Consider the following 19,401-nt stretch of genomic DNA (forward strand, 5'->3'; position numbering starts at 1 on the left):
ATATAAAATCCATTCCAGGGGTGGGTGATTCAGAGTGGGACAGCGTCCAAGGCTTTGTAGCCAAAGACTGGGGCTTCTTATTCAGGGTTTAGGAGGCAGGGAACACAAAGGATTCTGTTAGTTGCAAAAGGTACAGCTTACAGGGCGACAGCCGCATGTCCTCTGTGGCAGCACCTGGGCTGTGCATGGGGGGTCGCGCCTCAGTCTCAGGCCTGACTTTGTAACTGAATACAGTATGTGCAGGCACCAAAGAGGGCCAGAGGGACTTCCCTGGTGGCGCAGTGGTTAAGAGTCTGCCTGCTAACGCAGGGGACAAGGGTTCAAGCCATGGTCTGGGAAGATCCCACATGCCACGGAGCAGCTAGGCCCGTGCGCCACAACTGCTGGGCCTGCGTGCTGCAACTACTGAGGCCTGTGTGCCTGGAGCCCGTGCTCCGCAACAAGAGAAGCCACCACAATGAGAAGCCCGCGCACTGCAAAAAGGGGTGGCCCCAGCTCACCACAACTAGAGAAAAGCCCGCGCAGCAATGAAGACCCAATGCAGCCAAAAATAAACAAATAAATAAATTAAAAAGAAAAAAAAAAAGAGGGCCGAAGAGGCTGATCAGCTGGTTAGATTATCTGGGGCGTGGCTTCCAGGCAACAGGCCTCTCTGACCTTTGCAGGCTCCAGAAGAACCCAGGATTAGCCTTCAAAGTCTAGCAGAGACTTAAGTTTGTGGCTGCAGGCATAGTGACCCCCATGCCAAGGAATGATATACATAGTGGGCCAGCCATGGTATCCCAAGTTCTCTACCTCCCATCTGCCCCCTCAGACTGCCTGGGTACCTCAGGGTGAGGCCTGGGGAAGGCCACCTGTACCTGCCTCCTTCAAGGCAGGTAATAGGAAACAACAGAAGTGCTTACCTGCTTCCCCCATGGGGAGATAGAGCTTACTCCAGCTTGGGGCTCAGGGCACCCCACCATTTAGAGCCTCTGAGGGGCTTGGCGAGGGCACAGCAGGGCCATCTGGTCAGTGTCTGCTCCTGAGTTTTGCACCTGGGCTGTGTGCTACTTGTGAGAGGAGGAAACTCAGCTGAGGGGGTGTCAAAAAGGGCTCCCCAGAAAACATGGCCCTTGGGCATCTTGTTGTCCTGCCCCACGCCAACCCCAGGCCCCGTACCCTGTGCTTGAAAGAAAAGTGGGAACAGAGTGGGCTCTACTGGCCAGCAGCCTGGCAGAAGGGGGGTGCCAGGGGGCTGGGCCTCACCCCCAAGGGACCTCCCATGGTTGACCCAAGCCCTGTTAGCCTTCTGTGCTGAGTTCTCAGGATGCTCTGGGGGCCTCCCAGCTTTCCCAGGGCCTGGCACTGAGGAGGCACCTAACTGCTGTTTGTGGAGCACCCTGGGCCCTCAAACTCCCCAAACCTTGAATCTGCACCCCCAGGAGCTTGAGCATTGAGGAAGGTGACCAGGAGGGGACCCCAGAAGATGAGAGGAGGGTTAGGGAGCACGAAAGATCAACCTCTCCTTCTGTCATGTGGGTCCCAGTGTCTAGGAGTGAACAGTGACCCCCCGGGACCCTCAAGAATCGTCTGTCACACAGTGGGCTGCTGGGGCCTGACCCGGAGCTGGTCCTCCATTGGGAGGGAGGCCAGGCAAAGCAAGGTAGATACCCACGTGCATCGGCAGAGCTACGGGACACATGCTCAGCTCTCTGTCCACGTGGGGGTGACATAACACACGTTCCCAAACATGGGCCTGCAGGCACAGGTGCCCATCAGGTGGAGCCCACATACCTGCAGTTGATATACACATACACACAGAGACACACACAAACACACACATGTCCCAGAGTAGATTTGTACTGATCAGCAACCGGTAGGGTGGGATGGGAAAGTTACAGGTCTTGGATTCAAGTAGACCCAGGTCCCAACCCCTTCCCCTGCTAGCCAGCTCTGTGAGTTTAGGCAAAATTACTTAACCTTGATGAACTTCATTTTTCTTACCTATAAAAACAATGCTGGGCTTCCCTGATGGTGCAGTGGGTAAGAATCCCCCTGCCAATGCAGGGGACACGGGTTTGAGCCCCGGTCCAGAAAGATCCCACGTGCCGCGGAGCAGCTAAGCCCGTGCGCCACAACTCCTGAGCCTGTGCTCTAGAGCCCACAAGCCACAACCACTGAGCCCACGTGCCACAGCTACTGAAGCCCGCGCACCTAGAGCCCGTGCTCCACAACAAGAGAAGCCTGCACACCGCAACAAAGAGTAGCCCCTGTGCACTACAGCTAGAGAAAGCCCACACACAGCAACGAAGACCCAACACAGCCAAAAATAAATAAATAAAAACAAAACAAAACACAATGCTGACCCCAACCTTTCAGAGCTGCCATGAGTAAGTGAGATGGATTGTGTCTACGGTAGGGTCTGGGGCATGTGTCAGCCCCTGAAGTGCAAGTAAGATGGCCAAGTGCAGGGAATGAGTGCGAGACCCCAAGAGCCCAACACTGCATCCCGGAAACTCCTGGGCCTCCCTTTCTTCCCTTTGCAATGAATGAGCAGAGCAGTGCTCTGAGCCTCACTGGGCTGTGTGGGGACAAGAAAGATGGTGGCTGCAAGTCATGAAGGCTGGAAGGTGGCTATTATCAGGCAGAGTCACCTTTGGCTCTCAGATCTGCCCCTCCACTTCCCCTTGTCCGAGCAGAACCTTCTTGGCTGGTCAGAGCCCAGAAATGCCAGCAGGTGGCAGCCTTGTGGGGTCAGAGGGCTGATCTGCTGTAAGCCCAGCACAGCAAGCCTGGTTGCAGCCCCTTTCCTGAGGAGAGGGGCCTCAGCTGGTCATGAACAGCTTTAACAATGGGCTGAAGAATCCAGAGCCCTCTCCATCCAATGGAAGAAGAAAATGGGTCACCCTTGTAGGGAGATACCTGTTAGGTTTTTAATACGAAAAGTTCTGATCTGAGGGCATTCGCCAATGGGTAGGGATTGGAGGGTATTTTCATCTCATGAGCAGGTGAAGGGGACCTTAGCTGCTCCGCGGCATGTGGGATCTTCCCGGACTGGGGCTCAAACCCGTGTCCCCTGCATTGGCAGGGGGATTCTTACCCACTGCACCATCAGGGAAGCCCAGCATTGTTTTTATAGGTAAGAAAAATGAAGTTCATCAAGGTTAAGTAATTTTGCCTAAACTCACAGAGCTGGCTAGCAGGGGAAGGGGTTGGGACCTGGGTCTACTTGAATCCAAGACCTGTAACTTTCCCATCCCACCCTACTGATTGCTGATCAGTACAAATCTACGGGTAGGGGCACCTTGTGAGGAGAAGGAATAACCACCTCTGTATTAAGGGAGCATGGAGTCAGACTCAGGGTCACTGGGCAGGCTGACCGGGGCCACACGGTCTAGACCAAGGGGCTCCATCACAGCCCTTAGCTGTGTTAGTCTTCACTCTTCCTTGACTGAGTGATGGATTGATCGTATAATTTTTGTAATATACTTACAGAAAAGTAGTCCTACTTCTTCTGGTTGCCTACCGTAGCTATTGCCCAGAAGATTGTTTGTTTTTTTTTTTTTTTTTCCTTTTTAAACAAGAGCTGGAAAAATAAAGCGTGACCAAAGTGGGGGAGGGCCCTGCCCTAAATCTAGGTCTGGTGTGGGTGTGTTAGGGTCACAGCTTAGCCCAGGGTCCTGTCTTCCCTGGGGTCAGCCAGCCAGCCCGCCCATGGCCAAGTTCCTGCCTGCCCCGCCCTCCTCACAGCCCTAGGCTGGGCAGGCCCTTGGCCCAGAAAGCCTCTTGATCTGTACTGATCCCTTGAATTCTTCAGGAACCGGGTTGGTGAATGCAGTTGCCAGGTATCACTGATGCTACAGAGCAGCCCTGCCAGAGCTGTCCTGCGGTGAGTACCACCCAGGGGCTGCCCAGCCAGGCCCAGTGCCACCACCCGCCCACCTTCCTCCTGGTCCCAGCAGGCCCAGCCCAGCAGCCCCAGATTGTTTGTATCCTCCAGTAGAGGCTGCCCGAGCCAAGAGGGAGAGATTGGAAGGGGAATGAGGGAGGGAGAGCAGGGGAGGAGAGGGGGGTGAACTTTTTTATTTATTTATTTTTTTTTGGCATACACCCTTATAAGGCTACTGAAGTCATTACCGATGTAACAAACCAACTAAGAAAGCAAGCGCCTCTCACCAAAGTTCCCTTCTATAAACACGGCCTGGCCAGCCCCCCTCCCCTCCGCCCTCCTTCCCTCCCTGGGGATTTGCTCTCCCCGACGTCTCTTTCTTACCCAGCCCCTTTTCCTCCTGCTACTTTCCTTTTTCCCTTCACTGGTCGCAGGGGAAGGGAGCCTGCCAGCGGTGAGGGCCTCTGCAGCCGAGGAGCTGGCGCTGATGGTGGTGGCGGTGGCGGCTACGGGAGCCTGAGGCCCGGCTGGCCAGCAGGAGGGCAGGGCGGGCCCGACGAGGGAGACGGCGAGGGCGTGCGTGGGGTGCTCACGCGGCGTGTGGAGACGCGGCAGCACACCGAGGAGGCCATCCGCCAGCAGGAGGTGGGGCAGCTGGACTTCCGCGACCTCCTGGGCAAGAAGGTGAGTACCAAGACCTTGTCTGAAGAGGACCTGAAGGAGATCCCAGCCGAGCAGATGGATTTCCGCGCCAACCTGCAGCGGCAGGTGAAGCCAAAGACTGTGTCGGAGGAAGAGCGGAAGGTGCATAGCCCCCAGCAGGTGGACTTCCGCTCTGTCCTGGCCAAGAAGGGGACCCCCAAGACCCCTGTGCCTGAGAAGGTGCCACCTCCAAAACCTGCCACCCCAGATTTTCGCTCGGTGTTGGGCAGTAAGAAAAAATTACCTGCAGAGAATGGCAGTAACAACTCTGAAGCCTTGAATGCCAAGGCAGCAGAAGGTCCCAAGCCTGTAGGCAATGCCCAGCCTTCAGGGTTTCTGAAAACCGTGGGCCATGCCAAGCCGGCCGAGACCCCCAAACCCATGGGCCATGCAAAGCCGGCCGAGACCCCCAAACCCATGGGCAATGCCAAGCCGGCCGAGACCCCCAAACCCATGGGCAATGCCAAGCCTGCCGAGACCCCCAAACCCATGGGCAATGCCAAGCCGGCCGAGACCCCCAAACCCATGGGCAATGCCAAGCCAGCCGAGACCCCCAAACCCATGGGCAATGCCAAGCCGGCCGAGACCCCCAAACCCTTGGGTAATGCCAAGCTGACTGAGACCCCCAAACCCTTGGGTAATGTCAAGTCAGCTGAGACCCCCAAACCCATGGGCAATGCCAAGCCGGCCGAGACCCCCAAACCCTTGGGCAATGCCAAGTTGTCCGAGGCCCCCAAACCAGCTGGGAATGAAGAACTTAAGAAGGAGGTTAAGAATGATGTGAACTGCAAGAGGGGCCATGCAGGGGCCACAGATAATGAAAAAAGACCCGAGAGCCAAGGGACAGCCCCAGCCTTCAAGGAGAAGCTACGAGATCTCCGTGTGGTGGAGGGTGAGAAACTGCTGCTCCAGTGCCAGGTGTCCTCTGACCCCCCGGCCACCATCACCTGGACCCTGAATGGAAAGACGCTCAAGACTACCAAGTTCATTGTCCTCTCCCAAGAAGGTAACACGGTTGGGGCCAGGAGGAAGGGTAGCTCTGTCCCAGCCACCGTCAGCTCCTGGAGCCCTGGCTTGTTGATGGTGTTGGTAGCCCAGAGCCTGGGTGGGAAAGGCCACTCTCTGTGCCCCTCACTCACGGGATTGGTGCCCGCCACACTCCATGGCTGGGGGACAGGGGTGGGTGCCTGGTCCCCCAGGCACATTCCCAGATCTCGGCATCTGCCTGGCAGAGCCCCCTCATGGCACCCCTAGGCGTGGCTCCTCAGAGCAGGCCTGGGCTAATGCCCAGCTTTGGCCCAGAGAAGGCTCCGATCATAGGCTTGGAAATGGGGGCACTGGGGTTAGGGCTGACCAGGGGCTTGGGGCTGAGAACTGCCTTTGAAGCAGTATTTTAGGTTCAGGTCAGGGTGTGCAGTGACGGGATGTGATTTGGGGTCAACAACTTAAGTCTTGATAACGTTGTGTGTTTGAAGGGACCCGAGGGGCAAAGCCAAAACCCCAAGCAGCCCCTACGGCACATACTCACAGGCAGACAGAGCCACTCGCTTCCTAATTTGGATGAGACTTTTGTTTGCTGGTATTTCACATTCTTGGGTTGTGGAGAGAAGCGGGGGGGGCCCTAAATCCTGCCATCTGGGGCCTTTCAGGGTTTGGAGTTCTCAGATGGGCCAGTTTAACCTAGAGAAGAGATGGGGACGAGACGGGTATTTTCTCTGACCCCTCATTTGGTTTGAAATGTTTCCGTAAATCCCAGTCCTGGATGGGAGCTCCGAGGACAGCAGGCTTCCCACGCCCCACTCTGGTGGCCGGCCCTAGGATAGAGTCTGGCCTGACTCGAGGCTGATGCTGGTAGCTCTGGACAGGGCAGGGCACAAGCTCCCGGGGTCGTGGCATTTTAACCTTGAGGGGTAGAGGGCAGTCAGGGCAGAGGCCCTAGCAGACAGGTCCTGTCAAATCCAGATCAGCTGAGACAGAAGCACTCCCCCCGCTGTGCTGCCTTCCTTCCCGTCCTCTGACGGCACCCCTCTCCACCCCTCCCTCACCCCTCATCTGGCTTTCTTTCTTCCTCTTAAAAACCCTAATGAAGCGTTTGAAAATAGCATCCCTCTCCCCTCACGATGGAGTTTCTGTCTTCACTCTGCAGCTCAGACAGCAAATCTGGAACAGCTGAGCGTTTTGAATCTAACTGCTGAAGGAGTAAAGGGGAAATTAGCCAGGAGAGAAAAAAAGGGTGTCTTTTCTGCTAATGTGTTGACACGATAGCATTTCCACATGAAAATCCTCAGCTTGGTAGGGGCCTCCAGAAGTCATCTCATCCATCCCCCTGCCTCTGCTAGTTCGGCCTTTCCACACACAGGAAGGTATGGGGGATCACCGCGGTGGGATGAGATGTCCAGGGGAGTGGATGCCAAGCCTTCCCTGCCACCTCTGTGGGCCCCTCCCTGTTGGAAAGTTTCAGGTAAAACTGACCCGAAACCTCGACCAGGAGAATCTCCCAGGTTACCCTGTGGTGACCTCTCAGGGCGGGACGGAAGGTGGGCAGCTGCCGTCGTGGGGACATGTGTGGTCCCATAGTCCTACACGCTGTGAGGTCCGTGGCTGTACCACCCTCGGGGAAGCTGATGTTTGGACGGCTGAGGGCAATGCCCATGGCTGTGCAGCTGTTGTGGGACCTGCGTGGAACCTGCAGAGCCACCAAGAGCTGCTTATAAACAATCAGCTGGACAAAGCAGTGTAAGCACGCCTCAGCTCTGGTCTCAGAAACGCACCTGAGCCCTTAGAATGGGCTCTTCATACCCAGGGTGCCTTGATGTAGCACAGCTGCTGGGCGCCGAGACCCTTTTACACTGGCTACTCCAGTGTCACCTCCCACAGAAAGCACCTCAGACAGACCCTTTAGGTCTAAAGCTGGGGAAGGAGACATGATTAAATGAAGGCCAGCACAGTGAGAGGATAGAGAGAGACTGGGGCAGGGGGGCAGGGGGGGAATTATGGAGATAGCCCCCAAACCGACTGTTAAAAAGGTTCTAAATATTTGTAATTCTCCTTTGAAAAATAAGAATAGCCTGCACTAATTGAACACCACGTGCCAGACACTGACCCAGGCATCTTACTATGCTTTTCACTCATTTAATCCTCACAACCGCTGTACTGCCCATCTAACAGAGAAGTTAAGCGCTTTGCCCAAGGCTGCACAGCTGGTTAGTAACAGAGCTGGGATTGGAAGGCAGGCATTTGAGTTCCAACGCCTAGACCGCTGTGCTGTATCACCTCTTAGTTAATTCTTGTTAGCGTGTCAGCATCCTGGTCCTTCCCTGGTCAGCTCCCTGAGAGCGTTGTCTATCAAGGGAAAAGGCTAATGGCTGTTTATTCCGCAACACGGCCAACAGTCGTCAGGAGGCTGGAAGACTGGCGGTGCCCTCTGGGCTTGTGAGTTTCTGGTATTTTCACTGCAGTAGAGGAAGCTGACCTTGAAACAGGCCTGGTAGGGAGAAGGCCTGGTCTCAAAGCAGCAGCCACACTGTGTCCACTGTCCCTTCTCTAGTGCTTCCCTGTCCAAGTCTACAAGAGCCCGGGTCAAACACAGACCCAGGAGAAAAGCTGCGGTAAAGCCTGGTCAGTGACCCCTTCAGGAGGCTCCTCTGCAGGGAGTGGGACCCCTGAGAGGTATGAGTAAATCTGCTCCTGATAGATCTGGAAAGAGAGGACACACACGCACAGTGATAAACCTCTTCCAGCCAAGTGCCGATGATGGCTGCTGGGAGTGAGAGGAGAGGGAGCTGAGGGCTGGGCTGCAGGGAGAGGCTGGTGGTGAAAGAGCAGGGCCTTGATCTGAAGTGTGAAGGCAGGCAGGGCCCGCAGCAGGAGAGGGAGGGTGTGGGCTTCCCCGGGCAGGAGCACAGGCGGCAGCCAAGGCAGGCCCGCTCCCAGCATCATCTGGGCTCGAGAGGGAGGCACGGCCTCATTGCATCCTCCATCATGCTAAGAAGGAACCCAATTCTAAAGGCAGCAGGGAGCCATGTAAGAGTTGGGAATGGAGAGCAATAGACACAAAGCTGGGGGTTACGGCTTTTGATTGATTCTGTGCCCAAAGACAAGGAAGGAGCTTACCGAAGAGGGTGGGGAGAAAGGTGGTGAGGCCTGGACCAACAAGGTAGCCATGGGCACAGACAGGAGATAAGCAGTGCAAGAAGCAAAGGCATGACTGGGTCACAGTGACGGCACCAGTGGCAACAAGGAAGGAAGCTGGTGTTTTGAGGGGTTTGTAGGGAGAAGGGGGTTGCTAAGTGGGTTTCCCTATCCTTCACACCCTCCTGAGCATCCTCTCCACCCCCGCCTCCCTGGCTCGGAACCATACTTGCTCCACTGCACTGAACCCCCTTCTGTTACCTCATCTAAGATCAAGGTTCACTTCCCCCAGGACTCCTTCCCAGACTGTTGTCCCTGGGGCCTTTGGCCATGACAGACTCTTGTGCCCTTCCCCCATCAATGTGTGTGTCTGTGACCTACTGCTGGTGGGCACTGTGGATAGGTTTCAGGGGTGCTTCTCTGAACCCTGTACTTGGATAGGGCTCATAGCCCACAGGCCCCCCAAAACATGATTATGTCCACTCTGTCTAGCACCAAGGAGAGCAGAAGAGGTGTGATGGCAGGCAGTTGAGTTGACTGTTCCTTCTTGGAGGGACCTGTGGAGGAGTCCTTGCTCTGCTTGCATCCCCCAGAGCAGCAGGGTGGAGGGTGCTCACTTACAGCAGCTGGGCCTGCCCTCCAGGCCTGCAGGGTGGCCTCACCAGGCCCTTTCTGGACCCGCAGCAGTGCTGCTCAGGCCTTGGCCCAGGACTGGGAGGCCCATGGCTGGCCAGTGGGCTCTGCGCTGCTCCTGAGAAGTGCTTTCATCTTTATGCCTCGTTTCCTGTCCCCAGGCCAGGCTTCTGTCCCTGGCAAACATTTCTCCCCATCTATGAATGAGGGTTCATTTTTGTTGCTGCTGTCAACCGATGATTCATTTTTAATTGCCTTCAGTGTGGGATCTTGCAAAGGCTTTTTCAAAACCTGTATAAATCCATCCTACAGAACACAAGGATTTATACAGCACCTACTATGTGTGAGGCAGTTTTCTAGCCCTTTTCACTGTATGCATAATCCACTTGAAGAATTGTGTGTCAGGCATTTTTTTTTTCCTTTTAGAAACTATACTATCTTTTTCAGTGGTAGGTTGTTTGATTAAGTGTTCGTGACTTTCTGTTGCATAGATCCTACCAGATCACCTGCTCCAGAAATATGCCTTGGACATTCTCAGGATGGCAAATTTTTGTTTTTAAACTGACTGCATTCCAGGCTCAGGAAAAACATTCATAATAGTCACTGCCCTCCATGATCTAGCGTGGGAGAGAGGCGTGTGTTTCAGTAACAGCCTTGGGAGGCCAGCTCTGATAAAGGTGAACTCAGGGCACAGAAGAGGTCCACCGACGGCCAGGGGTGCTTAGAGATGGCAAGGAAGGCACCATCCCTGAGGAGGTGACATGGAGCTGAGCTGTACTGTCCTGGCATGCCGGGGGGACCAGGTCAGGAGACACTGCTGACTGAGGGCAGCCTCGGAGCAGAGCCTCTAGGGCTTGGGACCACTCCCTCTACCTCGTACACCCCGCACCTCCTCTCTCCACACACTCAGAGAAAGCACAAGACGGTGGGGGTGGTCTTCAGACTCTGTGGCCTTGAGGGGCTCTCCCAGGGACCAGTCTAGCTGAGCCCTTCATTGGATCCCTGGTTCCCATCCCCCTCCCCTTCCTCTAAAATTCCCCACCAGACTGAGGCTTCTCAAAAAAAACTCTGGGAAACAGTTTTTCTTCTGGAGGTCAGGAATAAGCTGTCCCACAGGAAATACCAGATGCTTCAATCTGGGCCAGCCCAGCCTCCAGGCCTGCCGGGGGCCCTCCCCCAGCCCGCGCACATGGCCAGGGGTCCAGGCTCTGAGCGGCTTGGAAAAACTGCCTTTCTGATGCTCCCCCCGCCCCGTGAAGGGCGAGGGCCGTGGTCTACATGCTCCACCTCTCCTGGAGGTCTCACTACTCTTTTGTCCCATTTGGGTTTAAGACTGAAGGCAGCTGGGGGACTGAAGCTGAGAGACAGTCAAGGATTCGACCAGGATGTCTGTTGGCAGGAGGATATCTGCTCCCCGAGCCTTAGCCTCAGACTGAGGGAAAATGGCAAGATGGGGTCCGTTTCTTCTAAGCCGCACGTTTGGGGGCCGGAGGTCATCTGCGCACGCCCCTGCCCTCCCAGATGAATGGAAGTGTCTCTCTCTAGAAGACAGTAACCCTCGTTCCCTGATTCCTGTGCCCCATATAGTTCTCGCTCTCACCACAGAGTTCCTAAAAATCCAACCTAAATCCTTTCTCTTGCAGCGTCTGCAAATTCTGTCTCCTAGCCACAATGAGAAGAGATCCTGAGGCATTGCCAACCCTGGTGGGAGAGCATAGTGAGGTCCTTCTGAGAGGTGGGGTCTCAGTGAGAGTGTAGGAGGGAGGGGCGCAGATCAGCCATCCTGCCCCAAGGGGTCGGCAGGACTGAGGTTTCCCTGTTGAAGACCTTACCCAGGTCTCCTCCAGCCTTAGTGAGGTTCTCTGGGCAGAACTGACATCACCCTTCCTCCCTCTGAATATCCTGGTATTTGTTGGTCAAGTCTGTGCATCTCATGGGGTCAAGTCTGTGCATCTCATGGGGTTGCAGGGACTTTTGAGATCAAAGGCCATGCTGATTCGCATACGCACCTGGGATGCACACAGCCTTGCCCGCTCAGAGCCAGTGACTTGTGCCGGGCAGTGTGGCGGAAAGGGAGGTGGCCGGAGCCAGTGGCTCCAGGCGGCAGGATGCACGTGGCTCTGGCTGTATCCTTCTCCTCGTATGATGACGGCTGCCCTGACGACAGGGCAGCTTTGGGCAGGACGCCGTGCTGCTGGCTTGTGTGTTTGTCTGATGGCAGGGACGAGGGTACTGCTGCCCTCCTGCCTGGCCCAGCGAGCCCAGTCCTCAGCCTGGTGTATCCCCACACCCTAAGGGAAACTCCCCAAACGTGTCCCCCAGGGAAGTAGCCAGCCCTGGGATGAGAGAGCTAGGATGGGTGAGGACCAGACTTCTGTTCATGCCCAGCCTGACCCCTCCTTCAATCAGGTCAGAAGAGGTGTGCTGGGGCAAGGGTAGCCCTGTGGAAAAGAAGGCCATCCCTCTCTGAGGGGACCAAAGGACCCTGCACTGAGAGAGGCAGCCCCACAGAGGCCCTCTCCCAGCCCAGCGCCCCTCATCGGCCATGATTCTCAGCTCAGATACCATTCCTGAAAAGCCAGCTCCAGGGTCCCAGGCTGGTCACTGTCTCCTCCCAACAGATCAGCCCACAGGCCAGTGTCCCTGCTGGACAGGGGCTCCTGCCCTCCCCCGCTCACCTCTTTGTTCAAAATGCCCTTTTCTAGGATGCATTCCCAGAAGCATTGCTGTAAGCAGGGCAGAGTGTCCTCACCTGCCAGTGTCCCTACCACAGTCTGTAGACCTGAGCCTGACTACTGCTTGTCTCTCTCGGTGACATCCAGTGTGAGGGCCTGGGTCCATCTGCCCCTTCTATTGTGCTGATGCTCTCCAAAGGCAGAGGCTCTTTCTCTCTCTTCTTACCTTTCTATCATATCCCCATGAGAGAACTTGCCTGGGTCGGGGGCGGTTGGGTATACTTAGGGATCAGTTATTGTGAATCTGGGTTATCAGCAAAAAGTGCCTTGGCTCTGGTGGGGCGAGCAGGTTGGTTCCCACAGGGCCTCTGATTTCTGGGCGTGTGAATAACTCTTGCTCTAATGCTCCAAGTGCCCGGCAGGTGTTGGGTTCAGACCCGGTCCACTCAACAAATGTTCCTCTTCCCACCCAGGCTCACTGTGCTCCGTCTCCATTGAGAAGGCACTGCCCGAGGACAGAGGCTTATACAAGTGCGTAGCCAAGAACAGCGCCGGCCAGGCTGAGTGTTCCTGCCAAGTCACTGTGGACGGTAGGTCGTGCCCACCCACCCCTGCCACACGTAGAATCCCGCTTCTCAGCGCCCCCTTCCCACCGTACCTGAACAGGGCTGCAGCCGAGGCTGCCATCCCAACCTGAGGCATTCACTTTGTGGGTGACAAACCATCTTTTGCAAAACAATGAGACAGGAAGGAAAGTGCGAGCTCTACTTGGTGGTCCCCTGTGACCTCACAGCCCTGCCCCCGGCTGGGAAGAGGGCTGCTCACCTTGCTGGTCCCCCTTCCCCAGTCCTGACCCCCACATGGCCAGGCAGGAAAGGGTGAGACAGGGCAGGAGGAGAAAAGACACACCCACAGGAAAATGACTACATAGTATTTTACAAGCCGCAGAGAACAAGTGTCAGTGCCAGCAGGACAGACCCGTGAGGAAGAGGGAGCAGAGTGAGGTCCAAGTGGGGACACTTCCTCCAGGAGGTGAGTAGGGGCTGAGGCTTCGGGTAACGGGGACAGGCCTGCCTCTGCAGTTAGAGAAAAGTACTCATAATACAGCAGAGGGAGAGGAAGAGACGCATGAGGACGGAGAGGCTTACCAGGTCTGAGTGGAGTTTCTTGTGAGGAAGGGGCGAATCCAAGCTGTAAGGAATGGGGATTTGTCCTAAAGAAATGCAGGTAGTGTGTTTGTGACTTTCCTTTTCTCCTCTGTGTAGGGTTAGAATAAGAGGCTTGGAAGTAGATGGTTTAGGCCACCACCCTCACTTGGGACGGGACACCCGGGCTGTTCAGAGAGGGAAAGCTTCCCTCATGAGGTTCCCTGCTCTATTGAGGGCCAAGCCAGGGCCAGAGTCCCATCTTGGGACTTGCAATCCAGTGCCCTTTCTTGGTATTTTGTTACTTGCCTGGAACTGTCTAAAAAGGTAGTTTGGGGGAAACAATTTCTTGCCCTTGAAACGCCTGGTTAGTAACTATCAGTGACACGTTAAAAGCTAGTGTCCAAATAAGGCATCTTGAAGACCAGTTTTGTTGTTCCTCTGACCTTGAATATAATCACTTGGCTTCTAAACCCCTAATCTGTTTCACCCCCGTTCCACAAGATGTGGAATCCTTGTCTCCATTCTGGATTTTGTAATATGATTTCCTGATCATAAAAGCCGAGATCCGTGACACCTAATGAGTGGGAGAAAAGAAAAGAGAGTCTTAAAAACCAAAGTCTTCTTTAAAAAAACATACAATGGTAACACAAATTAAATTGTCAGTAGCCAACAGTAAACCTGAAACTGTAGAATATTGTGGGTGTCTCCCTGGAGTTCTGTGAATGTGTTTGTCACAGGGGCTCTGGAGTCTAAGGGAGCAGATTCCATGGGTCAAAGTGTATGGTCAGTTCAGAAGGGGGCTTGAAACACATGTTTTGAGGCTAGGGGCCGCTGCTTCTGATTACTCCTGTCACCCACCCAGGTCAGAGTTCTGCTTCTTTCTAGACAGGTACTGCAATTGATAAAACAGTGTTTCTGGGAACTTGACCCCAGAAACCTATTTCTAGCAGCGCCACACTTGGGACCCATGCTGGTTCCAGAAGGAAGCCCTGCCTGTTAATGAGGTTATCTGCTTTGGGAATCCCTAGCCTCTTTGGGTCCTATTTACATGGCTAGCTGAAGGCAGGACTGCAGTTCATTCTCCTTATCTGCAAAGTGTCAGCACCTTTTCCAGAAAGAGCAAATGGCTCATTTTTAAAAATTTCCTTTTTCCCCAGAGAATACATTTGGGGATTCTTTTTTTTTTTTTTTTTAAGGTTTGGGAATTCATTCTGCAACTTAAAGGGCTTTCTTTGCCCCTAAGTTAGTCTCCTTCTAATCTTAGCCATCATAATGTCCCCGATCCTCTCAGCTCTCCCCGCACCCTTAGGCGAGAATACCTGGCTTAGAGGTCCCAGTGGGCCCATGCACCCTTTGATATTATAGGCAAACTTTTATGTGTTTGTGGGTTAGAGCATTTTTCTGAAGAAAGGGTCCACAGGTTTCAAACAAATTCTTAAAAGAAGTCATGAATTAAAAGACAGTGAAGAACCACTTGCCCTAAGAAGTAACCTTGCCTGAACTTTGAAGCCTAGCTGTTGGGCAGGGTCTTCCATTGCTCTCCACCTGCAGCTGCCCTGCTAAACCTCTGGATAAGACCAGTCTTGCTTCCCTCCTAAGGGGCTGCAAGGTCCTTCTCATCTCGGGGTGAGGACCACAGCTAATGCTGATGTCAGGCTGGCCCTGCCCCCGACAGTCACTCACTATCACTCACGTAGCCTGTGCTGGACACCATTTAGACTATATATCTGTGGCTAATAGAATGATATATTTCAAGACCTCATGAAGATGACTTTGGCTCACTGGCTGTTCCATATTAGCCACACTACTACTTCCCTCTTATAGGAAAGACAGAGGGAGGTAGCCTTCATAATGCAGCACACCTGGCTCTTTTAATCCTGCCATTTGGGTTGTTTCCATAAGAAAAAGCGTGCTCTGTGCATTTTTTTTTTTTTTTTTTTTTTTTTTTTTTTTTTTTGTGGTACGTGGGCCTCTTACTGTTGTGGCCTCTCCCGTTGCGGAGCACAGGCTCCAGACGCACAGGCTCAGCGGCCATGGCTCACGGGCCGAGCCGCTCTGCAGCATGTGGGATCTTCCCGAACCCGGGCACGAACCCATTGTCCCCTGCATCGGCAGGTGGACTCTCAACCACTGCGCTACCAGGGAAGCCCTGTGCACTTGATTATGGTCATACCGCCGTTCCTTCCAGGTTAGCAGCAGACATGTCAACTTGTACCACAGAAGGCAGCTGAAGCCTGGGGTGGGTAAGGACTTGTCAGAAAACTCACCCAGGAGGAGAAAAAGCTGACCTTCAAGACCTGCCATGGCCTGCCGTGGCCAGAAACTCTTGTGCATTTTTAGTTTATGCAGCGGTTGGGCAGGGTATCTTTCTCAGTGGGAAAACCCAGGCTCAGCGAGGGTCAGCAGCCTTCCCCAGTCACTCAGACAGTAAGCAGGAGATGCTGTTTCCCTGGGTGTCTCTGATCCAAAAGCCCAGGCCCTTCGAGCCACCCTGCACAGGGAGTCACATGACTCCCTGGCATGAGTTACCCTGGCAGGACTCCAACCCAGGTGTGTCTGGTTCCAAAGTCTGCACCTTTCCACCACCTGCATGGCCTCCCTGTCTAGTGAGTAACATGGCAGTGTCCACTTTCCGAGAGATCCACGTCTTCCTTACTAACAGCCCTTCTTGCTGGGAAGTCCTTCTGCACCTCTGGCCAGAGTGGCCCACTCCCTCTCATTCAGACCCAGGTGAGAGGTAAGGAAGCAAAGCCCTTTGTAGGCCCAAATCCCAAGACCGGGCAGATCAGGCCGCCCTTCCCAACCACCTTGCCAAGGGCATCGGGCCTCAGCTACCAGTGAGATCAGGGGCCTTGTAACCATGGAGGCTGGTGTGTGAATTTGGTAGGGGGTGGCGTCCCCATGGGCCTTCTCTCAACCCGTATGTCAGTGCCCGCTCTGCTCCTGGGGCTGGGGTTAAAAACAGTGAATGAAACAAGTTCCTGTTCTCAGAGCCTTTACATTCGAGTGAGGGAGAGACAAAAATAAGGATGAACAGATATGTCATACGATCTCAGGCAACAACACATGCTGTGAAGAAAGCAAAGCAGGGTGATGGGGGAGCGTGCTGTTGTCGGAGAGAGTGAGGCCTCTCTGAGGAAGAGGCATTTGAACAGAGGCCTGAAGGCATCTGGGAAGGCGTCCCAGCAGTAGCACGGCACAGGTTAAGGAACAGGAGCAAAACCCTGAGCTGAGACTGTACGGGAGACGCTCCCAGAAGGAGAGGTAAGGAGGCCAGGGTGGCCGAGCCCCGGGGCCAGGGGCAGAGTGGTGGGAAATGAGACTGAGGAGGACCAGATCTGCAAGGCCATGTAGGCTGTGACCAGGACGCTGGATTCTATTATAAGTGCGGTGGGACAGCCCTGGCCGTTGTAAAGGATCACTCAGGCTGTGACCAGACCCAGGAGGGGTAAGAGGGAGAGCAGAGTCGAGGTTACCACAATAGCCCAGGCATGAGATGATGGCAGCTTAGACTCTGCGGAAGAGGTGGGAAATGACCAGATTTATAATGTTTTGACAGTACCGCTGATAAGATTTGCTGATGAATTGGAAATAGAGAGAAAGGGAAGTCAAAGATGACCCTTAGTTTTCATGAGGGAGCACAGGTCAATGGTGGTCCCACCTACTAAGATCAGGATGGGTAGGGGTGGGGGACAGTCAAGACTTCCGTGTATGTGAAGTTTCAGGTGTCCATTAGACATCCAAGTGGGCCTGTCACGTAGGTTGACCTTTAGATGAATCTGGAGTTGAGGAGGGAGGTCGGGGTTAGAGGCAGGACTTGAGGAGCCATCTTCATGAGGCCACTGAATGCCCTGGGAGTAGATGAGGTCCCCAGGGGTGGATGTGGATGGAGGAGGGAAGGAGAGAGTCCAACACTGACAAGTAAGGCAGGACAGAGGTCTGCGAAGGAGACGGAGAAGGACTGGCCATGGTGAGACAGGAAGAAATCAAGCAGAGAGGGGTGTCCCAGAGGCCAAAGGGTGATCATTTCAATAAGAAAGGAATGATGGAGATCATTGTGTCAAAAGGCTCTGCCAAGTAAAATAAGTTAAGCCTGAGCATTAGCCATTGGATTTGGCAACTCGGGGTGATTTGCAACTGTAAGAAGGGAGTTTAAAGCCTAATTTGAGGTGTATGTAGCTAATAACTAGCTGGGTAGGGATTTAAACCCACACCTTGGCTCCTAGCCACTGTGGTCCACTGCCTCCATGGCCAGGGAGCCCTTGTGACTGTGGCTGAGCCAACCCCCACTTCTTTTGTTGGCCTCAGTCTCCTCCCACTCCCATTTGTTCTTCATATTGTCTCAGGCAGCTAAAATGTATTAGGTTGAACTAAATAAAATTGCTATTTTAGTAGGTCAAAAACACTTGAATATTGGTGAATGGTGTGGTTCAACCCGAAACAGGGGTGTAAAGCACTTAGCATGGTGCCAGGCGCGGCATCTCATTCGCTCCTCTGCTGGGGTGTTGTTATTCCCTGTTTCCTGGTGAAGGAGGTCAGGAACTTGCCCAAGGACTCACAGTCACCAGCCTGCAGAGCCAGGAAGGCACTCATCCTGACCACAGCTCTCTCCCTCCTGATTTTGCCAGCATGCTGCTCGCTCCTGGGCAGAGCGAGCGAGAGCGAGAGCGAGAGCGAGAGCGAGAGAGAGAGAGAGAGAGAGAGAGAGAGAGAGAGCGCGAGAGCGAGAGCGAGAGCGAGAGAGAGAGAGAGAGAGAGAGAGAGAGAGAGAGAGAGAGGCCAGCCCCTCTGCCCTGCCCCCTCCTGGGGCTCCTGGAAGCTCAGACCACCCACCAGAAGCCTCCCAAGACCTCACTCCCCCTACCTAGGGTTGCAGCTCTGGGAATGGCCTCTCTCGGGGGAGACAGAAGAAGAAATGCTGCGTTGGAAGGCTGAGCCCAGAGCTAGCCCAGGAGTGGAAGGGGTGAGGCATTGTCCATATAAGGACACGTTTTCCTCTCTATGTTGAGGCCACCCCCCGTCCTCACACCACCACCTTCCTCCCCACTGCTTCTTTGGGGGCACCAGCAGACCAGCAAAGGACTCCAGCCCTGGGGCCCAGATCTAGAAATGGAGTTCAGTTTCATCACAAACCGATTAAAATAGACAGAAAATACATGCTGCTCTTAAACTTTTATTACTATTATTTTTATCCCCTGGGCAGCCGTGTGAGCACAAAGCTGGTTCTGATTAAGCACGTGGTCCTCTCAGCGCACTCCTTGCTGTGGTTCTCACGGACAGACTGATGGCTAGTGGCTCGTGGTGCAGGCACAGCCCACAGGGGGCGGGGGTGCTGCAGAGGGAAGAGGGGGCTTGTTGCACCCCTGTGGGGCTCCAAGTCTGGGGGTGTGCCTGGTCAGCCAGGGAAACATGAGCCCCTTTCCTCACGGCCAGACGGAAAGATAAGGAACATTTACAAACAAGGCTCAAAGCACATGACGGGGTGGTGTACGCACAAGTCAGTGTAAAGCAGGCACCCAAGAGCTGAGGACAGATGAGGAGGCAGGAAACATACAGCAGGGGCCCATCCAGGAGGGCTTTGTGAAGGTGGAGGATTCTAAAGCGGATTTGGGAAAGGAGGCGAGGAAATGTGGCGAACAGGAGAAATGAATGAACCGTCGCACGCATTCTCTCCCTAGAGCCTTGTAGTGCGTGAGGCAGAGAAAATAAGTGTAGTTTCCCTTGTACAAATGTGGAAACAGAGACCCGGGGCAGCTGAAATGATTTGCCCACGATCCCAGGATTGCTGATGACAGAGCTGCAACCAGAGCCCTCTTCTCTCCATCCCTACTCTAATGACGCTTGGAAGCAAAGCCCATCATGACCCCATGAGGAGAGAAGGAATCTCAGTCCCCATCTCCTTTCTCTCAGGAGCCCAGGAAGACTGGGCCTCTCCTCCTTTGCTTGCTTATGCCTCAGTTTCCCCATCAATTAAAAAAAAAATCTTGCTCCTTCCTTGTCTCCCTCCTCTGATGCCCCGGAACTCACCGGGAAAAAGACGGCAAAGCGAGTACTCATGCCAAGGAAGAGAGGACTGTCTGTGCACACTCTGGCCTCGCCTCCTTTTCCTTAAAAGGGGGGAAAACAAAGACATTTGTGGGCGCGCCTTTCTTTAAATTGTCATTGGTGCTGTCAGAAGTGCTGGTCTTGAAGGAAGGGAAGAAGGGAGGGCCCCAGACAGGGAACCATAGACTCACCCCAT

General features: G+C 54.3%; 1 protein-coding gene across 9 annotated transcripts in view; it reads left to right on the forward strand.

The window, feature by feature from the left end:
- Positions 1–19,401, forward strand: part of MYLK (myosin light chain kinase) — a 271,416-nt gene that overhangs the window by 187,559 nt on the left and 64,456 nt on the right. For 7 of the 9 annotated variants that reach the window (XM_032629951.1, XM_032629944.1, XM_032629948.1 and 4 more), the window contains 3 exons: positions 3,800–3,871; positions 4,306–5,579; positions 12,486–12,602. In XM_032629951.1, the coding sequence (XP_032485842.1) occupies positions 3,800–3,871; positions 4,306–5,579; positions 12,486–12,602 (1,463 nt within the window). Of the gene's footprint in view, positions 1–3,799; positions 3,872–4,305; positions 5,580–12,485; positions 12,603–12,961; positions 13,045–19,401 lie in introns of those variants that run through there. The other 2 variants (XM_032629952.1, XM_032629953.1) reach the window with 1 other exon arrangement.

Source organism: Phocoena sinus, chromosome 4, assembly GCF_008692025.1.
Source record: "Phocoena sinus isolate mPhoSin1 chromosome 4, mPhoSin1.pri, whole genome shotgun sequence".
NCBI lineage: Eukaryota > Metazoa > Chordata > Mammalia > Artiodactyla > Phocoenidae > Phocoena > Phocoena sinus.